This window comes from Cavia porcellus, unplaced genomic scaffold (assembly GCF_034190915.1).
Source record: "Cavia porcellus strain 051 isolate PalLab524CR breed Dunkin Hartley unplaced genomic scaffold, mCavPor4.1 scaffold_1, whole genome shotgun sequence".
In the NCBI taxonomy this organism is placed as follows: domain Eukaryota; kingdom Metazoa; phylum Chordata; class Mammalia; order Rodentia; family Caviidae; genus Cavia; species Cavia porcellus.
In genome coordinates, this window is record NW_026947484.1 from 139,790,508 (window position 1) to 139,810,800 (window position 20,293).

Consider the following 20,293-nt stretch of genomic DNA (forward strand, 5'->3'; position numbering starts at 1 on the left):
GTCTAATCCTGAGGACCTCTGCTGTGAATCATACACAGTGTTGGTACCTGGGAAAGGTCAATCATACAAAGTAACTTCTTCAGTGTATTATCAGAATCCCTGGGCATACTCACTCCAATTCCAGTAGTTCTGGGATGACATCTCATGTTTAGACTTGGCATGGATATTATTGGGGGAATTTAGTCATATCTATGTTGAGAATCAAGGACAAAGAGCCCAGCAGAATGATTTAAACTGTTTTGAGTTTGACCAGAAAAAAAGGCTCTATTAAAGTTAGGACCTGCAAAGGTGGACCAATAGAGACCTTGCTTGCTATAAAGAAATAGAACAATAGAAAAAATACCTCAAGAATATTATATGAACTAACAGTACAAGAACAGTTTTGAAAAGATGAAGACTATCTTTTGAGGAGATAGTCCCAGAGCACCACATTCCAGAATTGTGGTAGCCTCAAGAAGTTGATTCTCTGGGGCTGGGGATTTAGCTCAGCAGCATAAGCACCTGCCTTACAAGCAGGCAGTCATGAGTTTGATCCCTGGTACCGATAAAAAAATAAAAAAATAAAAAAAAAGAAGTTGATTCTCTGGATTAGGCTCACAGCACTCAGCAATCCAGGAACTCATAGCCTACAGCCAAAAGGGACACAAGCTGGCTACTGCTCCAGTTGGTAGTAGATCTTGGTGCCATCCACATGGTGCTGGTTTTCATTAGATGTACAATACATGAGTTTGGAATCAGGAATGCTTTTACTCAGATTTCAGATGAAAGTGTGGAATGCCCTGCAATGGCAGTCTTTAAACCTGTGTGAGACTGAGACAGATTGGATGCATGGAGTTCTTAGAAGTTTGGAGATGCCAGGAACATGGACTATTTGAAGAAAGCTTCAAGGAGCAAGCAAAGCCCTAGAAAGAATCGATGAGAATTGCAATTATGGGCAGTGCCATAGAAATGGGGCCTCCCATGCTCATTGGAATTCACAGTTGGCCCCAAATGCTGGGCATAGTACTATGGGATGTAATGCTTTTCCTGCTGAACTTTGGACTTGCTTTGGTCCCATTCCTTTATAACGCCTATTTTTATCTTTTATCTTTTATCTATTAGAGTTGAAAGTTTGCCCAAATAAAGATACATGAGTATTTTGAGAGTTCAAGAGTGGAATATTATTGCTCCTGCCTACCTAAATTTTCCACCAAAGCCACAAATTTACGTGGTCATAAGCAGAAGAGATAGATGAATATAGGGTGTGTAAATGTGGAATAAGGGTGTCATACTGGGATTAGTTGAGTGTTAATCAGCTTGGTCAGTTGCTACAACTTTCGATAAACACACAGATCGATCTCAGGAACAGAATTGCACCTAACAAACACATGCTTGGCTCTTTGTTCTTGTTTCTCAACATAGATATGACTAAATTCCCCCAATAAGCAGAGAAATCTGTGACTTCTTGGATGACAAACCTGCAGGCTCTGGTAGAAAATCACCACTCTAAACTAAAAGAATTTTTTGTGTTTTTTACAAATTCTTTATTTATTCATTTATTTATTTATTCTGCCATATTCTCCTTTCTTCTTTGCAAGATTAATGGGATATGTGAAACTCTCCTTTTTCTTTTATTTCTTTTGCATTCATGTTTCTTATTTCTTGATTTTACATGTGATTCATTGTTTTGTCTGTTTTTCTTATGCTGTATATCCAGAACTGTGACTGTAATGTATTATGAAGAGGTTCTTTTTGGTGTTTTATATATTTCACTTCTCTGGGTGAAAATTTCTTTTCTCTTATTTTGAAATCTGTGTGCTGTTATTTTTGTAAGCAGTTGTTTTATATTATTTCCACTGTGTTGTAATTTTTAATTAATTCCAATTAATATTGAATTTGTCTTCTTTTGTGTTATCTGTTGGATCCTCTCTTGCTGTTATCCCTCACTCTTTTGGACTCTGGCAGCAACCCTGTCATATTGTTCTGACACTGTGCTCTCACTGGTCATGTTTATAGCCTGTATTTTCAATAGAATCCTTACTCTTCTGAATTTCTGAAAATTCAGAAATTGAATTGAAATTGAAATCTTATCAATGCATTCTTTTTTTTTTTTTTTTTTTTTTTTTTTTTGGTCTTTTTCCTTTTTATTGGTACCGGGGATCGAACTCACAACTGCTTGCTTGCAAGGCAGGCGCTTATGCCGCTGAGCTAAATCTCCAGCCCCTATCAATGCATTCTTTTCTAAGCTTGTTGTTTTTGTGTTGTATTAAATTGTTTACCTCAGCTAGCTTTTTATTAGTGTCTCTGAGTTCATTCTTTTAAATGTTGTTTTAACTTTGAATTGTTCACTTTACCAAGTTTTGTTACTGGCATCTTCTCTAGACTTTCTGATCATTTTTTAAATACGGCATTTTTTGAATATGGCATTATCTACTTAGATCTTTTTATCTGTTTATATTTCCTATGAATTTGCCTTCCTGACACATTTTGTTGGCTGTTGGTTAATTCACCTTTGATACCGTATCAGCAAGTACAGAGGAATTGGGGATATTTGAAAACATCTTATTTCATTTTCTTCTCATGATTCTATTATTTGCTTGTGTTCTGTGTTTTCTGTGTATATGTGCATGCGTGTGTGCGTGTGTGTGTGTGTGTGTGTATACAAGATAGATAACAATACTACTAATCTCTGAAATTTTATCAAAAAGAACAGTTTGTGCTTTGATTGTTTGATCATTTGATCATTTTTCGTTCTTAAATCTTGTAATCTGAACAACTACTTGTAATAACAATATGCAATATATTAACTACCTTCAAATTCCTACTTTTGTGGGAAATTCTACATTGTTTCTATTCTTTTGTTTTTAAAACAAAAATAACTAATGTTAACTTCATACCTCAGGCATGATTCAAACCAGAAACAATATTTTCTTTTAACCTGAGTACTCAATATGCCTGAGCAAGAAACTGCTTGTTGATCATCCTGTTCTTGAACTTAATTCTGAAAACAACATCCTCATTGTGAAAACACCTACGTGTAATATGTCGTCCTAGCCATGTTGTTAATAATTGAAAGACAATTGAGTAAAGTTCTAAATTCTTTTGAGTTTTATAGTCCTTGGATGTTAAGGATCTTTGCTTGGAAACAAAGATTATGTTTTTGATATGATCTACATTCCAGTGTGATTTTGCTCCACACCCTCAAGGAAGAAACGTGGAGAAATCCAAATTCAAAGGTCTAACTGGATACCCACTAATCTGTTATTACTTGGTCAAATTCAGTCCAATCATATGTTGACATACTTGTTCATCTCCTGATCATGTGAATATGCTAATCTCCATAATAACCCACAGACAGAGATCTGAACGATCAGTGCTTGCAGAGGCCGAGGACTGGACACACCTGATGGGTTCTGTGGACAGCAAGAGCACTGAAGCTTCCTGAAAATTCCACTATATTTGGCAACTTTCTAATCGTATCCTTTATAACCTCCTTTAAAATTAACCAACACATTAGGTAAGTAAATATTTCTCTTCATTTCATGACCACTTCCATTTAATTACATTAATGTTGAAGAACAACTAAAGAAACCTGGGTTTTGTAATGGATATCTAAAGTGATTTAGACATTTTAGATAGAATGTGATTTTGTCAGGCAATCACACTGCACATATTGCAATCACAGATGAAATCTATGTGTGCCTCAGTTACTTACCTCAGTGCTGAGATAAACACCCAGTGGATAAAGGTAAAGGAGGAAATGTTTAAGTAGCTCACAGTCCTGGCATGTTCTGCTCCTAGAGGGCTGGCACCAAGGCAAAGTCAAATGGCAGAGAGGCATAACAGGAAACCAGCAGTCCACAGCAAGCAGGCAGGCAAAAGCAAGCAAAAACAATCTCAAGTCCTTCTTTTATGTATCATGTAGACTACTCAGGGTGAGCAGCTCACTTACTGTTTATCACAGTACCCTTTGATACTAGCATTGAACCATGAAGTGGTTGTAGCATCAGTCAATATCAAAACACCTTCTATGACTGCATGGATGTTGTAGGGTAGAAGTCATAACAAAATCTGAGAGTACAAAGGCCAAACTGAGTAAATTCCCCTGTCTGATATTATAAGCACTTTATGTGCCCTGTACCTATTGGACTTTTGTTTTCTTTAATCCTCTCCAGAGTCACCTATCATCACATCTGATCCTCACTGTGCTCTGCTCTCTACATTGGCCATGACAGGCTGGAGATGTCTGGTGACAGGAGCAGGAGGCTTCCTAGGCCAGCGGATTGTCCACTTGTTGGTGCAGGAGGAGGGGCTGCAGGAGGTCAGAGCCCTGGACAAGTTCTTCAGACCAGACACCAAGGAAGAATTCTCCAGTAAGTGGACTGGAAATTTCACATTAGGGATCCATTCTACAGCCTAACCAACTGTGGGAGAGGATGTTTTTTAAAACAAACAGGAAATGTGGGATCATAATGGATATTCCATGTCCACACTCATCAGAAAGAACTGAGGATGTACAGGGTAAGAGATCTTGCACAGCTGTTGGGAAACTGGTTTCTGGACTTGTTACTGAACACTTGTTCTCAGTCTCAGTCAATATGCAGGTTCTTTGCATTCGAAATGAACTGAGCAGGGCCACAGTATAAAGACTGAAATATATTAAAGGAAATGTGCTCCTCAAAGTGGGAGTAAGATGATGAGAAAATTCACCACATTTCCTCACAGCTTCAGGTTTTGAGGAAACTTTTGCATGTCTTAGGGCCTGTGATTATACCTACTAGAAAATTCTATACAATTAACTGAACACTTTTTTAATTTATTTGGAGTTGATCAAAGCCTCAATGGCTGTCAAACCCCTTTGAGTGATCAAAATGGCAATGTTAATAATTTCAAACTAACCCTGGGCTTACAATCAGTTACTCTGAAATAGGCACATGTTCTTCAGGCTCATGCCAAAGGTCAAAAGAATATAAGAGCATGTACATGTGTTTTAGATTCATAGCAAGATTTAATTAAAATCCCGAGAGGAGGATTTTCTCAGGCTTAAGCTATGATAAGCAAAAACAATGGTGAGAACTGCACACTCTTTGATCTCCAACAACCAGAGGCATCCTATCTTTTTTGAGCCTAACACGAGATGCCTCCCACACTGTATCTCCTGCCTATGCCTGACTCAGTATTACTCTAGGTGGCCATAAGGAGCCACTGGGTCTCTGGATCTCTCTACTTTTCATCTAGAAATCATGCATCACTTCTCTCACTTGCAGCTGGTTAGTCTGCTCATGCGTCTGAACTAGACAACTGTCCCCCAACTCCTGCTGAGAATTATTGATCCAGGGGCCTCAGGCATGAGTCCTCTGTTCTCTTGGTTGCCGTAGATCTCACTGTTTGCTTTCTTTGAGGGTACAAATAGTCAGCATTTTAGGTGAAGGTAAGATAAAGGAAATGCAGGTAAAGCTGCTCTTGGGTATAAAAATGAGAAAGAGAGAGAATGCATACATGAGTATCTGTACAAAGTCACTGAAGTACACACAGGTGAGGAGCAGCATGACCAGGGTTCCTACCTGGGAGCCTCCGACATTATTCTTACCATGCTTTACTTCTCTTCACCCCCAAAAGAAGAGTGAAGCAGAGTGACTGGACTTATCCATTGTTCTTTTCCCAAGTTGTTGCCCTTACTACAAATAAAGCTCATGGAAAAAATATTAAATATTCCCAGATGCTTTACCCTAGATCTTTAAAACAATCCAGTGGTGACAGTAGAAAATAGGACTCATTCATCTGCAAAAGAATTGGGAAACTAAACTCGGGTCATGGGAAAATAATGGACCTTAGAAGTCCATCTACATTCCATCCCTGAGGCTACATCACTGAAACATGGACGTAACACTTGGCATAGTTAGACTTCAGTCTTTTTCATTGTCCACCTCAAACCTTTAAACCCATTGTCTACCCCAATTCTGTGGCCTCGGTATTTAAGGCATAAGACTGCACAAATCACCCCATAAGCAAACAGAAGACCTTCCAGAAAATCCTAACCATCCCATACCTCTCCTCTTCTTTCACTTCTTCCACTATCAGCTCTCTTCACTTGACTGCGTCTGTGGTGTGTCCAGTAAGCAAATATTAAAATATGAGCAGAACTGTTTGTAAACATGCTATCACTGCAATATTGGCAGTGTAACTGTTGGTGGTAGGAAAACATGGTGCTCAGCTTTGAAGAACAACTTCTCCTGGTGACAGTTCAGGAAGAGGGACAGTTCAGGCACAGGCCTGAAGAAAGTTAAGCTCAAAGATTCTTAGTGTTCTATTTGAACAATACATGGTACCATGTTTGCAGTGCCTACTAATTGCAGATATTTTTTGATTATTTTTCTTTAATTTCTTCTGTGATCAACTGATTTTTCATGAGGGTGTTATTTCACTTCCATGTATTTATGGAATTTTTGCAGATTGTTTTGCCATTAACATTTACTCTTTGCACTATGCTCAGATAATGTGCATGGGGAGACTTCAATTCCATTGCATTTACTTAAGCATGTTATTTGGGTTAGTATATGGTCTACTTTAGATAACATCCCATGTGCAGCTGAGATGAATGTGAATTCTGATATTGTTGCTGGCCAAAGTACTCTGTAAGCATCTATTAAGTCCATTTATTCACCTGCTCAATTCAGAGCTATTATTTCTTTCCTGAAGTTTTTAAGTGAATTTATCTCTTTGTGACAATGGGATGTTAAGGTCCTGTTGCAACTGCATTATAGTCTGTTTTCTTTTTTATCTGTATTAATATTTGTTGAATATAGATGTGTGCTCCCATAATGGATTCATATATATTTATGATTGTTATCTCTTCACCTTGATGTTTTTCCTTAATATGGATACAGTGATCTTATTTATCTCTTTTGATCATTCTTGGTTTGAAATTCACATTATCTGCAAAGAGAATAGCTACTCCTTTTTTCTGCATTTCCATTTTATGAAATATTGTTTTCTATTCTTTTACTTTCAGTCTGTGAATTTCTTTTTTTAGTTACATGTATTTCTTATATACATCATATTGTTTGATGTGCTTTTTAAATCTATTTTACTGGTTCTTTTCTTTTGATTGATGGGTTGAGGCCATTTACATTGATGGTTACTACTGATGTGTGTTATCATTGTCATGTTATTTTTTGCTGTGGATTCTCTGATATTCCCCTCTGTTAAATCTTGCCCTGCCTGGTGGTTTGTAGACTTTTTTTTTTAAATCTGTCAGGAATGTCTTTCAGTACTCTTCATAGGTTGATTTTACCACCATGAATTTTTTTAGTTGTTCTTTGTCACTGAAGTGTTCTTTTTCTTCCATTAATATTGAGAGATAAGTTTTTTAGGAGAAATCACTCTGAGTTGCAAGTTATTTTCTTTCAGTATTTGAAATACTTTAAGCATTTCTTGACTAGAGAGTTTGTGTAGAGAAGTTGGTGTTGATTGTGATGGACTTTCTTTTATAGGTGATCTGTTCCTTTTACCTAATTGTTTTAATTTTATGTTCTTGTGCTGGGAAAATAGTAGTAATAGTAATAATAGAGTAGAGACATAACAAAGGAAGATACCACACTTAGGCATACACCCATCTCCAAACTTCAGCCTTTCTTCACCTTCCTGCACTAGAGGGCCACCTTGGGTTACTTTACAAAGACAAGGGATGAAAACAAACATAACATAACACAGAAATCCAGTGAGTGGTTCTTCTTCCACCACAAATAGGGATCCATCAACCTAGTATTTTTTCTCTGATTGTCTCTCTTCCCTCATCCTGAGGCCTCACTTGCATGTTCTGTCCAGCACATTTATCTTGATTCAGCTTCAGAAAATCTAATTCCTAACATTTCATCCTGTCATTGGGGTGCAGACAGCAAGCTGAAGAAGCAGGTGTGGTATGAACCCTCAGATCTTCCCTGTAGCTTAGTGATCCGGTTTCCTCACCTACACAGGGGAAACTGGATTCAGAATTCCTGTCTTCTGTGGTCAGTAGGAAAGGAAATGAATCAACCATCCATTTATTTGTAAACTGTAAAATCCCAAAAAATGCGCAGGATTGATGGAGACTACATGTAGCACAAGATGAATTTTCTGGACTAAATTGAGATGGTCGTATCACTGGAGGTGTGCTTGTGTCATACGTGTGGATCTTACCTGATATATGGAAATTTTTCTGTTGTAATTCTCCTGGACTACACAGCTGGGATGGAAATCAAATGTAGATGATTCATTTACCTCATGGATATCCGCTATTGATAATATTCAACACATTAGATGTTTTCAATTAAGCTCATCAGAAGAATCCATCTTGAATTCTCTGTGCATGACTCCATTCAACTTCTGTTACTCACACAAGTAGAAAACACTAGGGATGAGCTTAATTGATTTTCTGCACATCATAGACCAAGTTAAGCACCCAAATCTGGAATGGGAAGACCACAAACTCACCGCTTGTGGGTCTCCTCTCTTGTGCTCCTACTGCTGGGACTGTGTTTGCCCTCTTATGAATTCTGGCAGCGACACTATGATTAGTGCATTGAAGCCTTGTTTTCTACTATATCTTTGCAATAGTATAATGGACATCCTGGTGCCAAGGTGAGTGTCCTATTCACAACACTGCCTCAGTTTCTCCTGCAGTTCAAATTCCCTGAAGAATTACTCATTGTCTACACAATTAAATGCTAAGTTGGCTTCTTTATCCAACTATCTACAACTTTCCCACTCCTTGATGAATTTGATAAAACTTCTCTGGACTCACTAACAATTTTTGTTCATGATACTCATCAGAGATTACCACTCAGATTCATGTTCTGCAAAAGAATCGGTTGCAACAGTTGTTTGATTGTTACCAATAAATGCTACACACTGTGATTTCTATGCCCTTATTATTTTGTTTTATCCATGGAGTGTCCTAATTCCTCCATATCTCCCTGCTAGGAATATTCTTGAAAATCTACTTACCAACTGGCACCTTATTGTTAAAATTTTTAGTCCATATAGAAAACTTCCTAAGGACCTGTATTCTTTTTCCACAGAGCTGAACATGAAGACAAAGGTGACAATAGTAGAAGGAGACATTCTGGACGCTCAGACCCTGAGGAGAGCCTGCCAGGGCATCTCAGTTGTTATTCATACCGCTGCTGTCATTGATGTATCTGGTGTCCTCCCTGCACAGACCATCATGGAAGTCAACCTGAAAGGTAGAGCAGCCTATGAGCAACATGCACCTGCTGGGAAAAAAATGGCAAGAGGGATGAGAAGGGAAAGAGAAGTCCCCCTGTAGAGCACCTGCTGAGTTCTTATCCAATAGCCTTTGTTCAGGACTCTCATCTGACTATACTCAAAGATAATATTTTCTTGTTTTTTAGATGAGGAAACCAGGGATAAGAAAAGCAAGGAAGTTTGCCAAGGACACATATTTAGTCAGGAGGAAGGCGAGCATTCAGAATCACTCATATTTGACTTCAAAGCAATGAATCTTCCTTCAGTTACTCCATTACAGATTAAACTATCCTATTACTCTACATTCCTGATGTCCTTGTACCTAATAACTCCCCTCTGTGAAATCAGACTCTGCTTATGCCTCTTCAGCTGCACACATAGAACTTGCATGAAGGTCATCCAGAGCCTCCTGTCCACCTGAAGGAAGGCTTCCTCTCCAAAGAACTAGCACAGCTGTCTCACAGGAGTATGCTACAACAGAATGGTCCTGCATGGGCCTCCCCACTACATTTTCTAGGCAAGAATTATTTCTCATAATCTATATCTCTTCTGCACACTATTGTGTCTAAACAAGGAGTAGGTCAAGATCAGATGCCTAAAGATAAAAATCACTCCTTAAATACTCATCTCTAAATACTTGGTGGCTTCTTCTGAGTTGCAACTTTCCTTCTGGCTTTAAATTGAACCACTAGGAAGCTTGCCATGTACCACTGTCACTCTGAACCCAGAAGGACAGTCTTTCAATTCCCAGCTTGTCCCTTTCCCTATTTGATCTGTCAGAAATACCTTGGATACTAGTTCAGGGATGCAGAGTCTCCCCTGCTAAACTAAGGATCACATGTGGGTCTTCACATCTCACCCAATTCAACCAACTATTAGCTCAGACTCAAATATTGTTCTTGTGAAAGTTATTAATCTTTTTTATTTTAAAGAGATTAAGACAAAACAGGACATAACAGAGCAGATCGGAACAAAACAATGTAAGCAAAACAGTATTTCACCAGAAGACAACCCATAATTAACAGTAACTACCACAATGTCTCTTTCTTTGAAATAGTTGAGTATAACTTCATATACAATAGTATCAAACATAACAAAATAGTATAAAAACATTCAAGAGAATGAGAGTATTACAGGGTTTTCAGAACCAATTAACAGAAAACAAACAATGGTTACTATATTATCTCATTTTCCATAAGAAATTTGTTTATACTTTCTTTTTTTTTCTTGTCTTTTTTCTTTTTATCGGTACCGGGGATTGAACTCATGACTGCTTGCAAGGCAGGCACTTATGCCATGAGCTAAATCCCCAGCCCCTATACTTTCATATGTAATATAACCCAATAAGGTACAACGTGATAGAACTAATGGAAACAGAAGAGCAAGAGCATGGTAGGACTTTGGAGTAAGATGATATTATATCAGTACTGGCTATTATAATAACTTGTTTCCCTCAAATTATCTGTTCATACCATCACAGATAATGAAAACAAAAAACCAGGACAAACACATTACAACTGCGATCATTATAAGGCTTCAAAACAATGTAATGGGGAATCATGATTACCTAAACACTTGTGTACTAATCTTTCAAAAATGTAAATATATGCACATATAATAGTTGCATATTGCAGATCAACAATGAGAATATGTGATATGAATTTTAAATTTTCTGTGCTTCTTGAAATTTAAGATTTAAAAGACCCTTAAATAATGAAATTATGTGAATGACAAGTGGAAATTAATTTTTATTTTATCTTTTACTTATTCATTGTCTTCTTTGTCCTTCCACAATAGAAATAACTGTAGGGCTAGGACACATTAGATATACTAGATATATAGTCTAACATTGAGCTGTATCTCAAGATGTATAGTGATCACATATCCACCTTGGTAACATACACAGTAGCACACCTATGCCTCTTTCAAAGATTAAAATACACACACACACACAAATGTACTGAACACAAAAGCCTGGACATTATTTCTGTCTGTATAGAAAATTAATAGAAACTTAAAAGTTTAACTAGCAGCCTGTATCTATTACTGGGACAGGATGTGTTCATCTTGCCTGTCACATAGACTGATCAATTCAGTCAGCCTTGACTGTGTTCAGCTGTTTCTCACAGACTGACAGGCCATGGCAGTGTCCAAGTCCAGTGTCAGTGTGTGTGTTTCCACATCTAAAAATACAACCTGTTATTCCAGTATGTTTCAAGGACTTTTTACCTAGAACAGATTGACCTAGTGAAGCACAATTTTCACTCTACCTACTCTGCTCAGCCCTGAGTGCCAGAATTTTTTGGCTTTAAGAAAAACAATTCCTTAAAAATAAATCTGCCTAGGATAAATCTGCCTGACATCATAGGACATCATTTGTGTAATCAATTATATAATAATCTGCTGTCGACTTATGTATTTCCTGCTTGCAAATCCTGTGTAAATTAAATCAAAAATTCACTCAGGGCTGGTGATTTAAAACTGGCCTTTCACCAGCTCTCTAGTGTAAAAATAGTTTGCCTTCCAACTTCCTGGTACAAGGCATGTTCCTTTCAGTTTGAATCAGGTTTCTGTAGCATGACAACATAGATATTGTTTCCATTTTGTTGATATTTTTCCTTGACTAGCCTGCAAAAATCACTTCAGAGGGAAGTTGTGGATATGAACAAGATTGTTATCCATGGGGGAACCTTTGGTTTATTTATGAATGCTGACCCTGTGCTCACCACGTGCAGGTACCGAGTTCCTGTTGGAGGCCTGTGTACAAGCCAGCGTGCCAATCTTCATCTACACAAGCACAATCGAAGTAGCTGGGCCCAACTCCTACAAGGAGATTGTCCAGAACACCAATGAGTACAACCATCATGAAAGCACCTGGTCTGCTCCATACCCATGCAGCAAAAGGCTGGCTGAGAAGGCTGTGCTGAAAGCTAATGGCTGCCCCCTGAGAAATGGTGGCACCCTGTATACTTGTGCTTTGAGGCCCACGTACATCTATGGAGAAGGAAGCCCATTCTTATCTTCTGAGATGAATAAAGCCCTCAAAAACAATGGCATACTGAAAAGCACAGGCAAATTCTCTGTAGCCAATCCAGTCTATGTTGGTAATGTGGCCTGGGCCCACATTATGGCCTCCAGAGCCCTCAGGGACTCTAACAAGGCCTCAGATATTCAAGGACAGTTCTATTATGTCTCAGATGACACACCTCACCAAAGTTATGATAACCTCAGTTACAATCTGAGCAAAAAATGGGGCTTCTGCCTTGATTCTGGCCCAAGCATCCCTTTGTCTCTAATGTACTGGCTTGCTTTCCTGCTAGAAATGGTGAGCTTTCTGTTGAGACCAATTTATAATTTTCAACCGCCCTTCACCCGCCACTTACTGACCCTGTCAAATAGTGTGTTCACAGTCTCCTATAAGAAAGCTCAACGCCACCTAGGATATGAGCCACTCTTCAGCTGGGAGGAAGCCAAGCAGAAAACAGGGGAGTGGGTTGGTTCACTAGTGCAGCAGCACAAGGGGACTTTGAAGACAAAGACTCAGTGATGTGACCATCATAAGGATGTGGCTCTGTGTGACCCCTGATGCTTTTATCTGCTTCTTCAACCTGGATTCCTCCAAAACTTGTCAAAGGCACAAGCGCAGATCCTACAGCCTGACTGTGAAACCATGGCAACTTATTGTCTTCATAAGGCTACAAAATGCCTATTTTTCATTTCCCATTACTAAACATACTGTTTCTTTTCTGTGAAAAACCTTACAATGCTTAACAAGGCACAAGGAAAAGTGGAATAAAACTTTGATTGCCTAACCTGGAACCCGTATAATTTTTGTTAACTCACATTTTTCACCTTTCCTTTCCCTTTCCAATTGTAGTCATGTGCTGCTTGGAAAGGCATATAGAATTGCTGTGGGAAGAGTGATGGCAGGGCCAGAAGTGCACCTGAGAATCGTGCTGAGCAGCTAGGTTTCAGGCATGTATTAAATGACTTACATTACCACATTTCAGCTTCACCAGATCACTGGGAGGCAAGACTCCTGTGGCAGGAATGAGGAACTTGTGAGATCCGATCTCCATGGATAGTAATGAAGATCTCACACTTTGTACTGAGTTTTGCAGCGAGGGAGCAGAGCGTCAAGTTTTTATCACTGAGAGACATTCCCTTGAATTTTGGTGTATATTCTCCCTCCATGGCCTGTTCAAAAAGCTCTAGAATCAGTAGAATCTTTAAAGGAACCTAGATACTGGGCTGAGGGATACAAGGGCAGCACCCCTCAACAACTGACTTAGGAATTAAGTGGTAAGCAGAGATGCTTCTAGCTTTCAATTGAAATGTCAGAGACCTTGATGGTTCTAGAATACACCCGAATACAAGAGTGCTGACCATTGTGGTCTGATGTAGCTTTAGATTTCACTCTTACCATTCATAAAATCCAAGTAGATCTTGGGTCCTTAGGAAGTAATAGGAAACTGTCTCAACTTCCACAATAAATATATCTCCTAATTATCCTAAATTATGCAAATCCATTCTCCACACTTAAAGATTTAACTGTCTTCTCCTCCTTTATGCCTTACATTCTCTCTTTTCTTCTTTTGTTCTTGTACCTATTTGATTTCCTTCTTTTTTTATATTTCTTTCTCTCAACTTTGTGGATTTCTATGGGCAAAAGGGAACAAACAAGAAGTCTGTTGATTTAAGTCATGACAATCATTGATCAACTAGTGAAGCAGCATTCACAGGAGCTCTGTTGAATCTCCAGGGATAAAAGCAAATGAGGAGCCATGTGAGCTGGCTACTTTTGTGAAGCTGCACAGGTTGCACCAATTGATTTCCCTGTATTTCTGTATCACAAATATCACAAAAGTGTCATAAGCATTAAGATTTCTTCTTTCTTCCCATTTTAAAAAACTGAAATAGGATGTTGATAGGAATGGAACTCCTATATTACATTCCACCAAAATGGGTAGGTATGCTTGAGCTAAAATTTTATAACACTAGCTAAAACTGAGAGACCTAGTTGATCTCCAGAAAACAAGCATACATAGTTTCAAATGAGGCAACTTTATCTAATTTGACAAAGAATCTACTTTGCTGCAACCATTATAAGAAAATTACCTAGAAATAATCATAATGAAGATAAATGTAAATTAAAATGAGAGTCTGTCTTGGTACTATGTGACTTCTGGCAAGACAAGAAGCCTATGTTAGATGAAATTTATCTGCAGCCCTAAGACCAGGTCTGAAACCAGCCAATGGTCTGTGTGTTCTAAGCATCTGAAGCAAGATAACACAATATCTGAGGATTTTGGCTTATCTAAATTCCTTCTAGCTCAGTGGTCCAGTTACTAGTTTATTATGATCTGTTCCTGTGTACTTTGCCTAAAAGGTAACATTCCTCCATTCTAAAACCTCGAACACATCTACAGTTCACTGGCTTCACTGCTTGCAGCCCACTAGTGCACCCCCCAATTCCAGCTGTGCAACTAAGAAGTTCTAGAGACACTGAACCTCTTTATCTTAGTCCTTCACTGTGTTTTGACTTTTGCAATTTTTCTTGTAACTGAAATAAATATCTTGTCTCTGTTTTAATTACTTCATCCTATCCTTGAGAAAGGGATTTGTCATGCTAAGTCAAGGTTCCAATAACTGGTGCTGCACCTGTTCTAAGAAGGCCATCCATAATATATGTCACTGTAGATAAGAGACAAATATGGAACCCTGCATGACAAACATGAGGATGCTCAAATAGTGAGGTAATGTCACTACTGGCTCAAGTAATTTCTTGACTGGGACTGTTGGGGGCAAAGCAGATCATAAAATTCATGTGCCTACACAAAATTTTTTTAAAAATTATACAGGCATAGAATAAATAATCTCCTCTAATGTCTGTTCAATTTGAAACACATTTTGATCTCTTTTAAATCCATTATGGAGGAGCTTGGAGTCAACACCTCCTGCTGCAGGAACAGGGTAAACATAAGTGCTCCAAACAGAGGCTCCCACACTTAAAGCAGAGCCTTTGTAGGAAGAGATGTCTTCCCAATGAGCAAAATCTTTACCAATAAGGCAGGCCCCAACACTAGAGGTTTTAGGGGAAGGACCAATTCAGTATGAAAGGTCTGGCAGAAAAAGCACTAGGAGAAATCTATCAACACACCCACAGATTCTTGAAAGGGCCACCACAAACCAAGAATGTAAGAAATCTCAGAGTGCTGCCTCTACCACCACCTCTTACAGTTCCTTGAACAGAGGAGAAAACTGGGTTGGTATATGCCAGTGGCTCATGGCAGGAATCATAGAGTTCTGCAAACCACAGATCCTAAAGCCTGGCTGGGGGATGAAGTAACCTGCTCCAGCGGGCAGTGTACTTAACAGGTGGATGGGGGTTATAGAAACTCCCCATTCATTGCCAGAGCAGGTGTAAGCCTTGGACATGCCTGCCTCTACTTTCCTGAGTACCATGCTGTCCTACTCACAGGGGTCTGCACAACTGTGCCTCTGCCCACACTAGGCACCCTGGCATGTGCCCATTTGCCTGAATGTATGGAAGGCACAAAGCTTACATCATTAATTGGTGATAGTGCAGCAGCACAGGGTGAACATACTGGCATAACAACACATGGCTAGCTTTTCAGAATATAAATGAAATATCACAGTCAGATCTTTGAGGCAAATATTGGAGCACATGTGCACAGGTCCAAGGGTTAGAGGATGACTCTGGCTGGAGCCACATGACAAGATCCGTGGACCATCAAGGCTACCACAAAAATGTTAATGATTACTTAAAAACTTTTCAAGATGTAAAAACCAAATCTTTTAAATTTCAGTGTTAGCAAAAACTATAGAGAGAGCTTCTCAATGAGATTTAAGTCTTGCAAATTTTTTATTTCAGCAATGAAAGAATTCAACCAATGGAACTTATGATGATTAAAATGAAGCCTACAACTTTACATTTAGCAGCTTTACAATTGCTGTTAGTTTCTGATTGGCCTCAATCTTTATAATTTCTTGAAACACATTTTTGATATGTTATCTTACAAACAGAGATCCAATAAATGCTGTTAAAAGAAAAAAATATCTAAGTAAACTTTTTTAAAAAGATCTACCTATGTTTGCCAGCCACTGCCATTAGAAGGTATAATTCCTGTGATTAGCCAGCATGGGCAGAGAGATACAGCCATGTCCGTCACCACCTGCTACCAGCCACCATTGAAAAACTTGTTCCCATGTCCAGCCAACTGGAGCAGAGAGACTCAGAAAGATCCAATTCTGCCTTCTGGCAACCACCATCCAAAGTCTTGCTTCTTGCAGGCAGATAGTGGAAGAAGGGACCTGCAGCCAAATAAACCTGGTGCACCTGCAGGCCCCCATTGGACACCTTTGCTTCCTTCTGGCATCCATCACCCACCAAGAGAATCAGACAGATATGCCCCTGTGTTCCTACGACTGTCTCAGGAGTCCTGGTGTAGACATAGGCTGACAAAATCAGCCCCCCACCACCACCTGCCTCTGGCCATTGGGGAAGCGTCAGTGTAGCTGCATGGGTCTAGAGATGACTGCCTCATGTCCTGTTACTCCATGCAAACCTGAGGTCAGAGAAACTCAGGTGCCTGTCCCATTCCCCTACACTGCAGAGGGGAAGTAAACATAAGAAGGACCTTGGACCCCACCCCAGTTTGTTGAGAGGATCCCAGGAGAATGTCAAGACAAAGGAATAAAAGATATCAGCCAACACAGTACAAGTCTAGGAGATAGAGTCATGGAAGAAAATGGAAGTGGCACACCTGAAAGCTCTGAGAGAATAGCAACTGAAGTAAAGAAACAATTTCATGAGACTGTGAAAGCAATCAAGTCAGAAGTAATATCTCAGATAAAAGAAGAAATGAACAATATAATGAAAGAATTGCTCAGCATATCTAAAGAGAATGCATATAAAAAATCAGAAGCATAGGAAAATGATGGAAACTTTGAGCAATAAAGAGAGGAATTACAAGGAATGAACAGATTGAAACAGATATCCAGGAAATTAAAAAGTCAATCAAAAACCAGCCAAACTGCTTGAAAGACTCTGAAGATAGACTTTCAAACCTTGAAGACAGAGTCATAACTAGTGATCATGAAAGAAAAGATCTCTTAAAAGTAAAAAGGAACCAAGAAATAACAATGCAATGATTGAAAGATGACACAAAGAAAAATAATTTAAGAGTGATAAGTATCAGTGAGAAAGCAGGCAACAAAACAAATGAAATAAAAAGGCTATTTAAGGGCTGGGGATTTAGCTCAGTGGCATAAGCACCTGCCTAGCAAGCAGGCAGTCGTGAGTTCGATCCCTGGTACCAATTAAAAAAAAAAAAGGCTATTTAGAGAGTTAATAGCAGAAATCTTCCCAAATATGGGCAAAGGATCTGGCATTCAGATAAGCGAGGACTACAGCACTCCAACTAGCCATAACCAAAGTAAACCTACACCTAAACATATAATAATCAAGATCCTGGAAAATCATCACAAGAAAAGAATATTACATGCTATTAGATAAAAGAAACACTTCACCTATAAAGGAAAACCAATTGAGATCATGACAGACTTTTCAACACAAGCCATCAAGTCAAGAAGTTTGGAGTGAAGTGTTTCAAACCCTAAAAGAAAACAACTTCCAACCCAGAATCATATGCTCTGAAAAACTATCTTTCAAAACTGATGGAAAAACTAGATAGTTCTATGATAAAGAACAACTGAAGGAATTTGTAACCACCAAACCAACTTTACAGAGAGTGCTGAAGGATATTCTAGAGAGAGATAAAGATGACTGTGGTTCCAAGAACAGCAGCAGAGGAGGATGGCAAAAAGGAAAGGCAACTGAATGAAGAGAAAAAGTGGAGAGCCAATAACAGGAGGATGAGATGGCAGAGACAAACTGATGTATGCTGGTTGTAACCATTAATGGAGAAGACTTCAACTCAGCAATAAAAAGAAACACAGTGAGAGTGGATCAAAAGGCAGGATCCATCAATATACAGTATAAAACTAAAAAAATTCATCAATATACAGTGTTTAACTCAAAAGAAAATTTATAGACTGAAAATCAAAGGAGAAAAAAACAATTGTTACATATGACAGGAGACCAGAAATAAGCAAGGGTAACTTGCCTGTCAACCACACAATGGATAAGAAAGTATTTTCATACAGTGGAAAATCATCCAGCTATTAAGTAAGATAATCTCAACTTTCTTGTAAATGGATGCAACTGAAGGTTATGTTCATGGGAGAAATGGTTTGAACTTATACAGGTGAACCCTAGCACAGATAACAGAGTTAATGGGATCCACAAAGCACAATAGATACTATGAAAATGATAGGGGAGGAACCCCTAGGAGGTAAAGATGGTAACCACTGTTAATTTCTTATTGTCTTGTCTTGAACTCATACATTATTTTCAAAATTTTGTTAAACTTGGTTCTGTTCTTTCTTGTTTTGTTAGATGTTACTGTGTCTGATGGTATGGGCAGCCTTTTTAAAGAAAACAAAATATTATAGCAACCATTTTTCATTTCCTGTTATCGGGCTTTGAAATCCTCTAATCATTTCATTCTTTTGTTTTGATTGCTCTTAGTCTCTTTTCTATGATTTGATTTCATGGTGTATGAGGGTTTGGTAGCCATTGTTGATTTTGTATTGTCTTGTTGTGAAGTCTCATTATGGTTTCATTATTGTGCTTTGATGGGTTTTATACTATTTTGTTTTGTTTGATTGTATCATGTTGAGAGGTACGGATAACTATTTCAAAGAAAACAAAAGACATTATGGTAGCCACTGTTGATTTCCTGTTGTCTTGTTTTGAAGTCCTACATTGTTTGCATTGTTCTGTTCTGATTTGATTTTTTCTGTTAGTTTGTCTTATTCTCCTAAAATAAAAACCAATTTAAAAAGTCACTGGTATTGAAAAGCTGATGTCCTCATTTGCTCACTTTAGGTTTCCTCTCTTGCTCACTTGCCACACAAAATGAGTTGACATGAAGGTACTCCAACAATACAGAGATGGTGCTGAATGAAGATGTATCTTCTCTTGCCCCTTCTATCACCTAATGCTAATAACAACTCTTGTACCTGCTCTCCAAAGGGACAGGGACTGCAGGTGGTTAAGATGGAAGATTTCCCAGTGAGAAAGCCCTAAACTTTTCTGAACATGAGACTGCCACTTGTCCTATATGCAATAAATAGGCCTTGAGAGGAGTACACACTGACTCTAGATGGAACTGTGCTTTCCCGGTGCAAGAGGAAAATGAACAGAGATTAAAAAATGAGTTACAACAAAAGCTAGTGTAAGGGTTTAAATAGGTACTTGTCATTTTTTGGACTAAGCAATACCCTGTAGCACCTATAATGTCCAATAGCAGGCAGACAGATACACACCCTTTTAAGGATTTTGTGTTCACACTCAAAATAAGGGGGTCTGGAGGAACTTTTCAACTTGATACCCTCGTGTTTGGCTGGTGGATCTGGAAGAAAGATCAGTAGAGATAAATGATGATATCTCCGTGTAAATATGTTCACTCCACTGAAAGTCCTTTTAAATTTCACCTACTGCCTGATGCAGTAGTCTCAGGATATGGTAGACAAGCACCATGTCTAATGATAATGTCCCTTCAAAGGTAATAAATTAGAATATTAGTGAATTGGAGGAAGAGGAAGAAGAGAAGGAACACCTTCAGGCAAAGAAATTGATAAATATATTATAAAATTATGAAAAGCCAAAAAGATAAAATTATGAAAATACTGCATTTATACATTCAGCAAAGCTCAACCAAGAGAAAATATTGTATCTTACACTGACTATTCAACATACTTGCAGGTCAAACTGTTTGCTGATCGACCTGCCTTTGAAATGTAATTCGGCAAACTGAAGGTTTTCGGTGGAAGACTCTTTTATATAATATGATGTACTGCTTATATTAAAGTTTGGATGATATTTGTGTAACATGCTAGATTCTTTTTAGTTTTTTATTCCTTAGATATTCATGATCTCTGCTTGGAGACAAGGATTTGTCTTTTCATAATACCTACGGTC

The 20,293-nt window shown here is 38.4% G+C and overlaps 1 protein-coding gene and 1 long non-coding RNA gene across 4 annotated transcripts in view; one reads left to right on the forward strand and one right to left on the reverse strand.

Annotated features, from left to right (window-relative positions):
* LOC106025537 (uncharacterized) overlaps positions 1 to 9,141 on the reverse strand; it is a 44,285-nt gene extending 35,144 nt beyond the window's left edge. Inside the window, exon 1 of the long non-coding RNA XR_010049836.1 lies at positions 8,965 to 9,141. This is a non-coding gene — a long non-coding RNA (uncharacterized LOC106025537). The remainder of the gene's footprint in view (positions 1 to 8,964) is intronic.
* Positions 3,119 to 13,044, forward strand: LOC100725801 (3 beta-hydroxysteroid dehydrogenase/Delta 5-->4-isomerase-like). Of its 3 annotated transcripts, none has more exons than XM_013142910.2 (4): positions 3,119 to 3,496; positions 4,215 to 4,500; positions 9,039 to 9,203; positions 11,961 to 13,044. In XM_013142910.2, exons 2-4 carry the CDS (start codon positions 4,416 to 4,418, stop codon positions 12,770 to 12,772), a joined length of 1,062 nt encoding a protein of 353 aa, XP_012998364.1. In that variant the 5' UTR covers positions 3,119 to 3,496; positions 4,215 to 4,415; the 3' UTR covers positions 12,773 to 13,044. The 3 variants fall into 3 exon arrangements, with proteins under 3 accessions (XP_012998364.1, XP_023417113.1, XP_063112521.1); XM_023561345.2 differs by having other exon boundaries at positions 3,238 to 3,496; positions 4,155 to 4,352; XM_063256451.1 differs by having other exon boundaries at positions 3,241 to 3,496; positions 4,215 to 4,352.
* Positions 13,045 to 20,293: the final 7,249 nt, after the last annotated feature.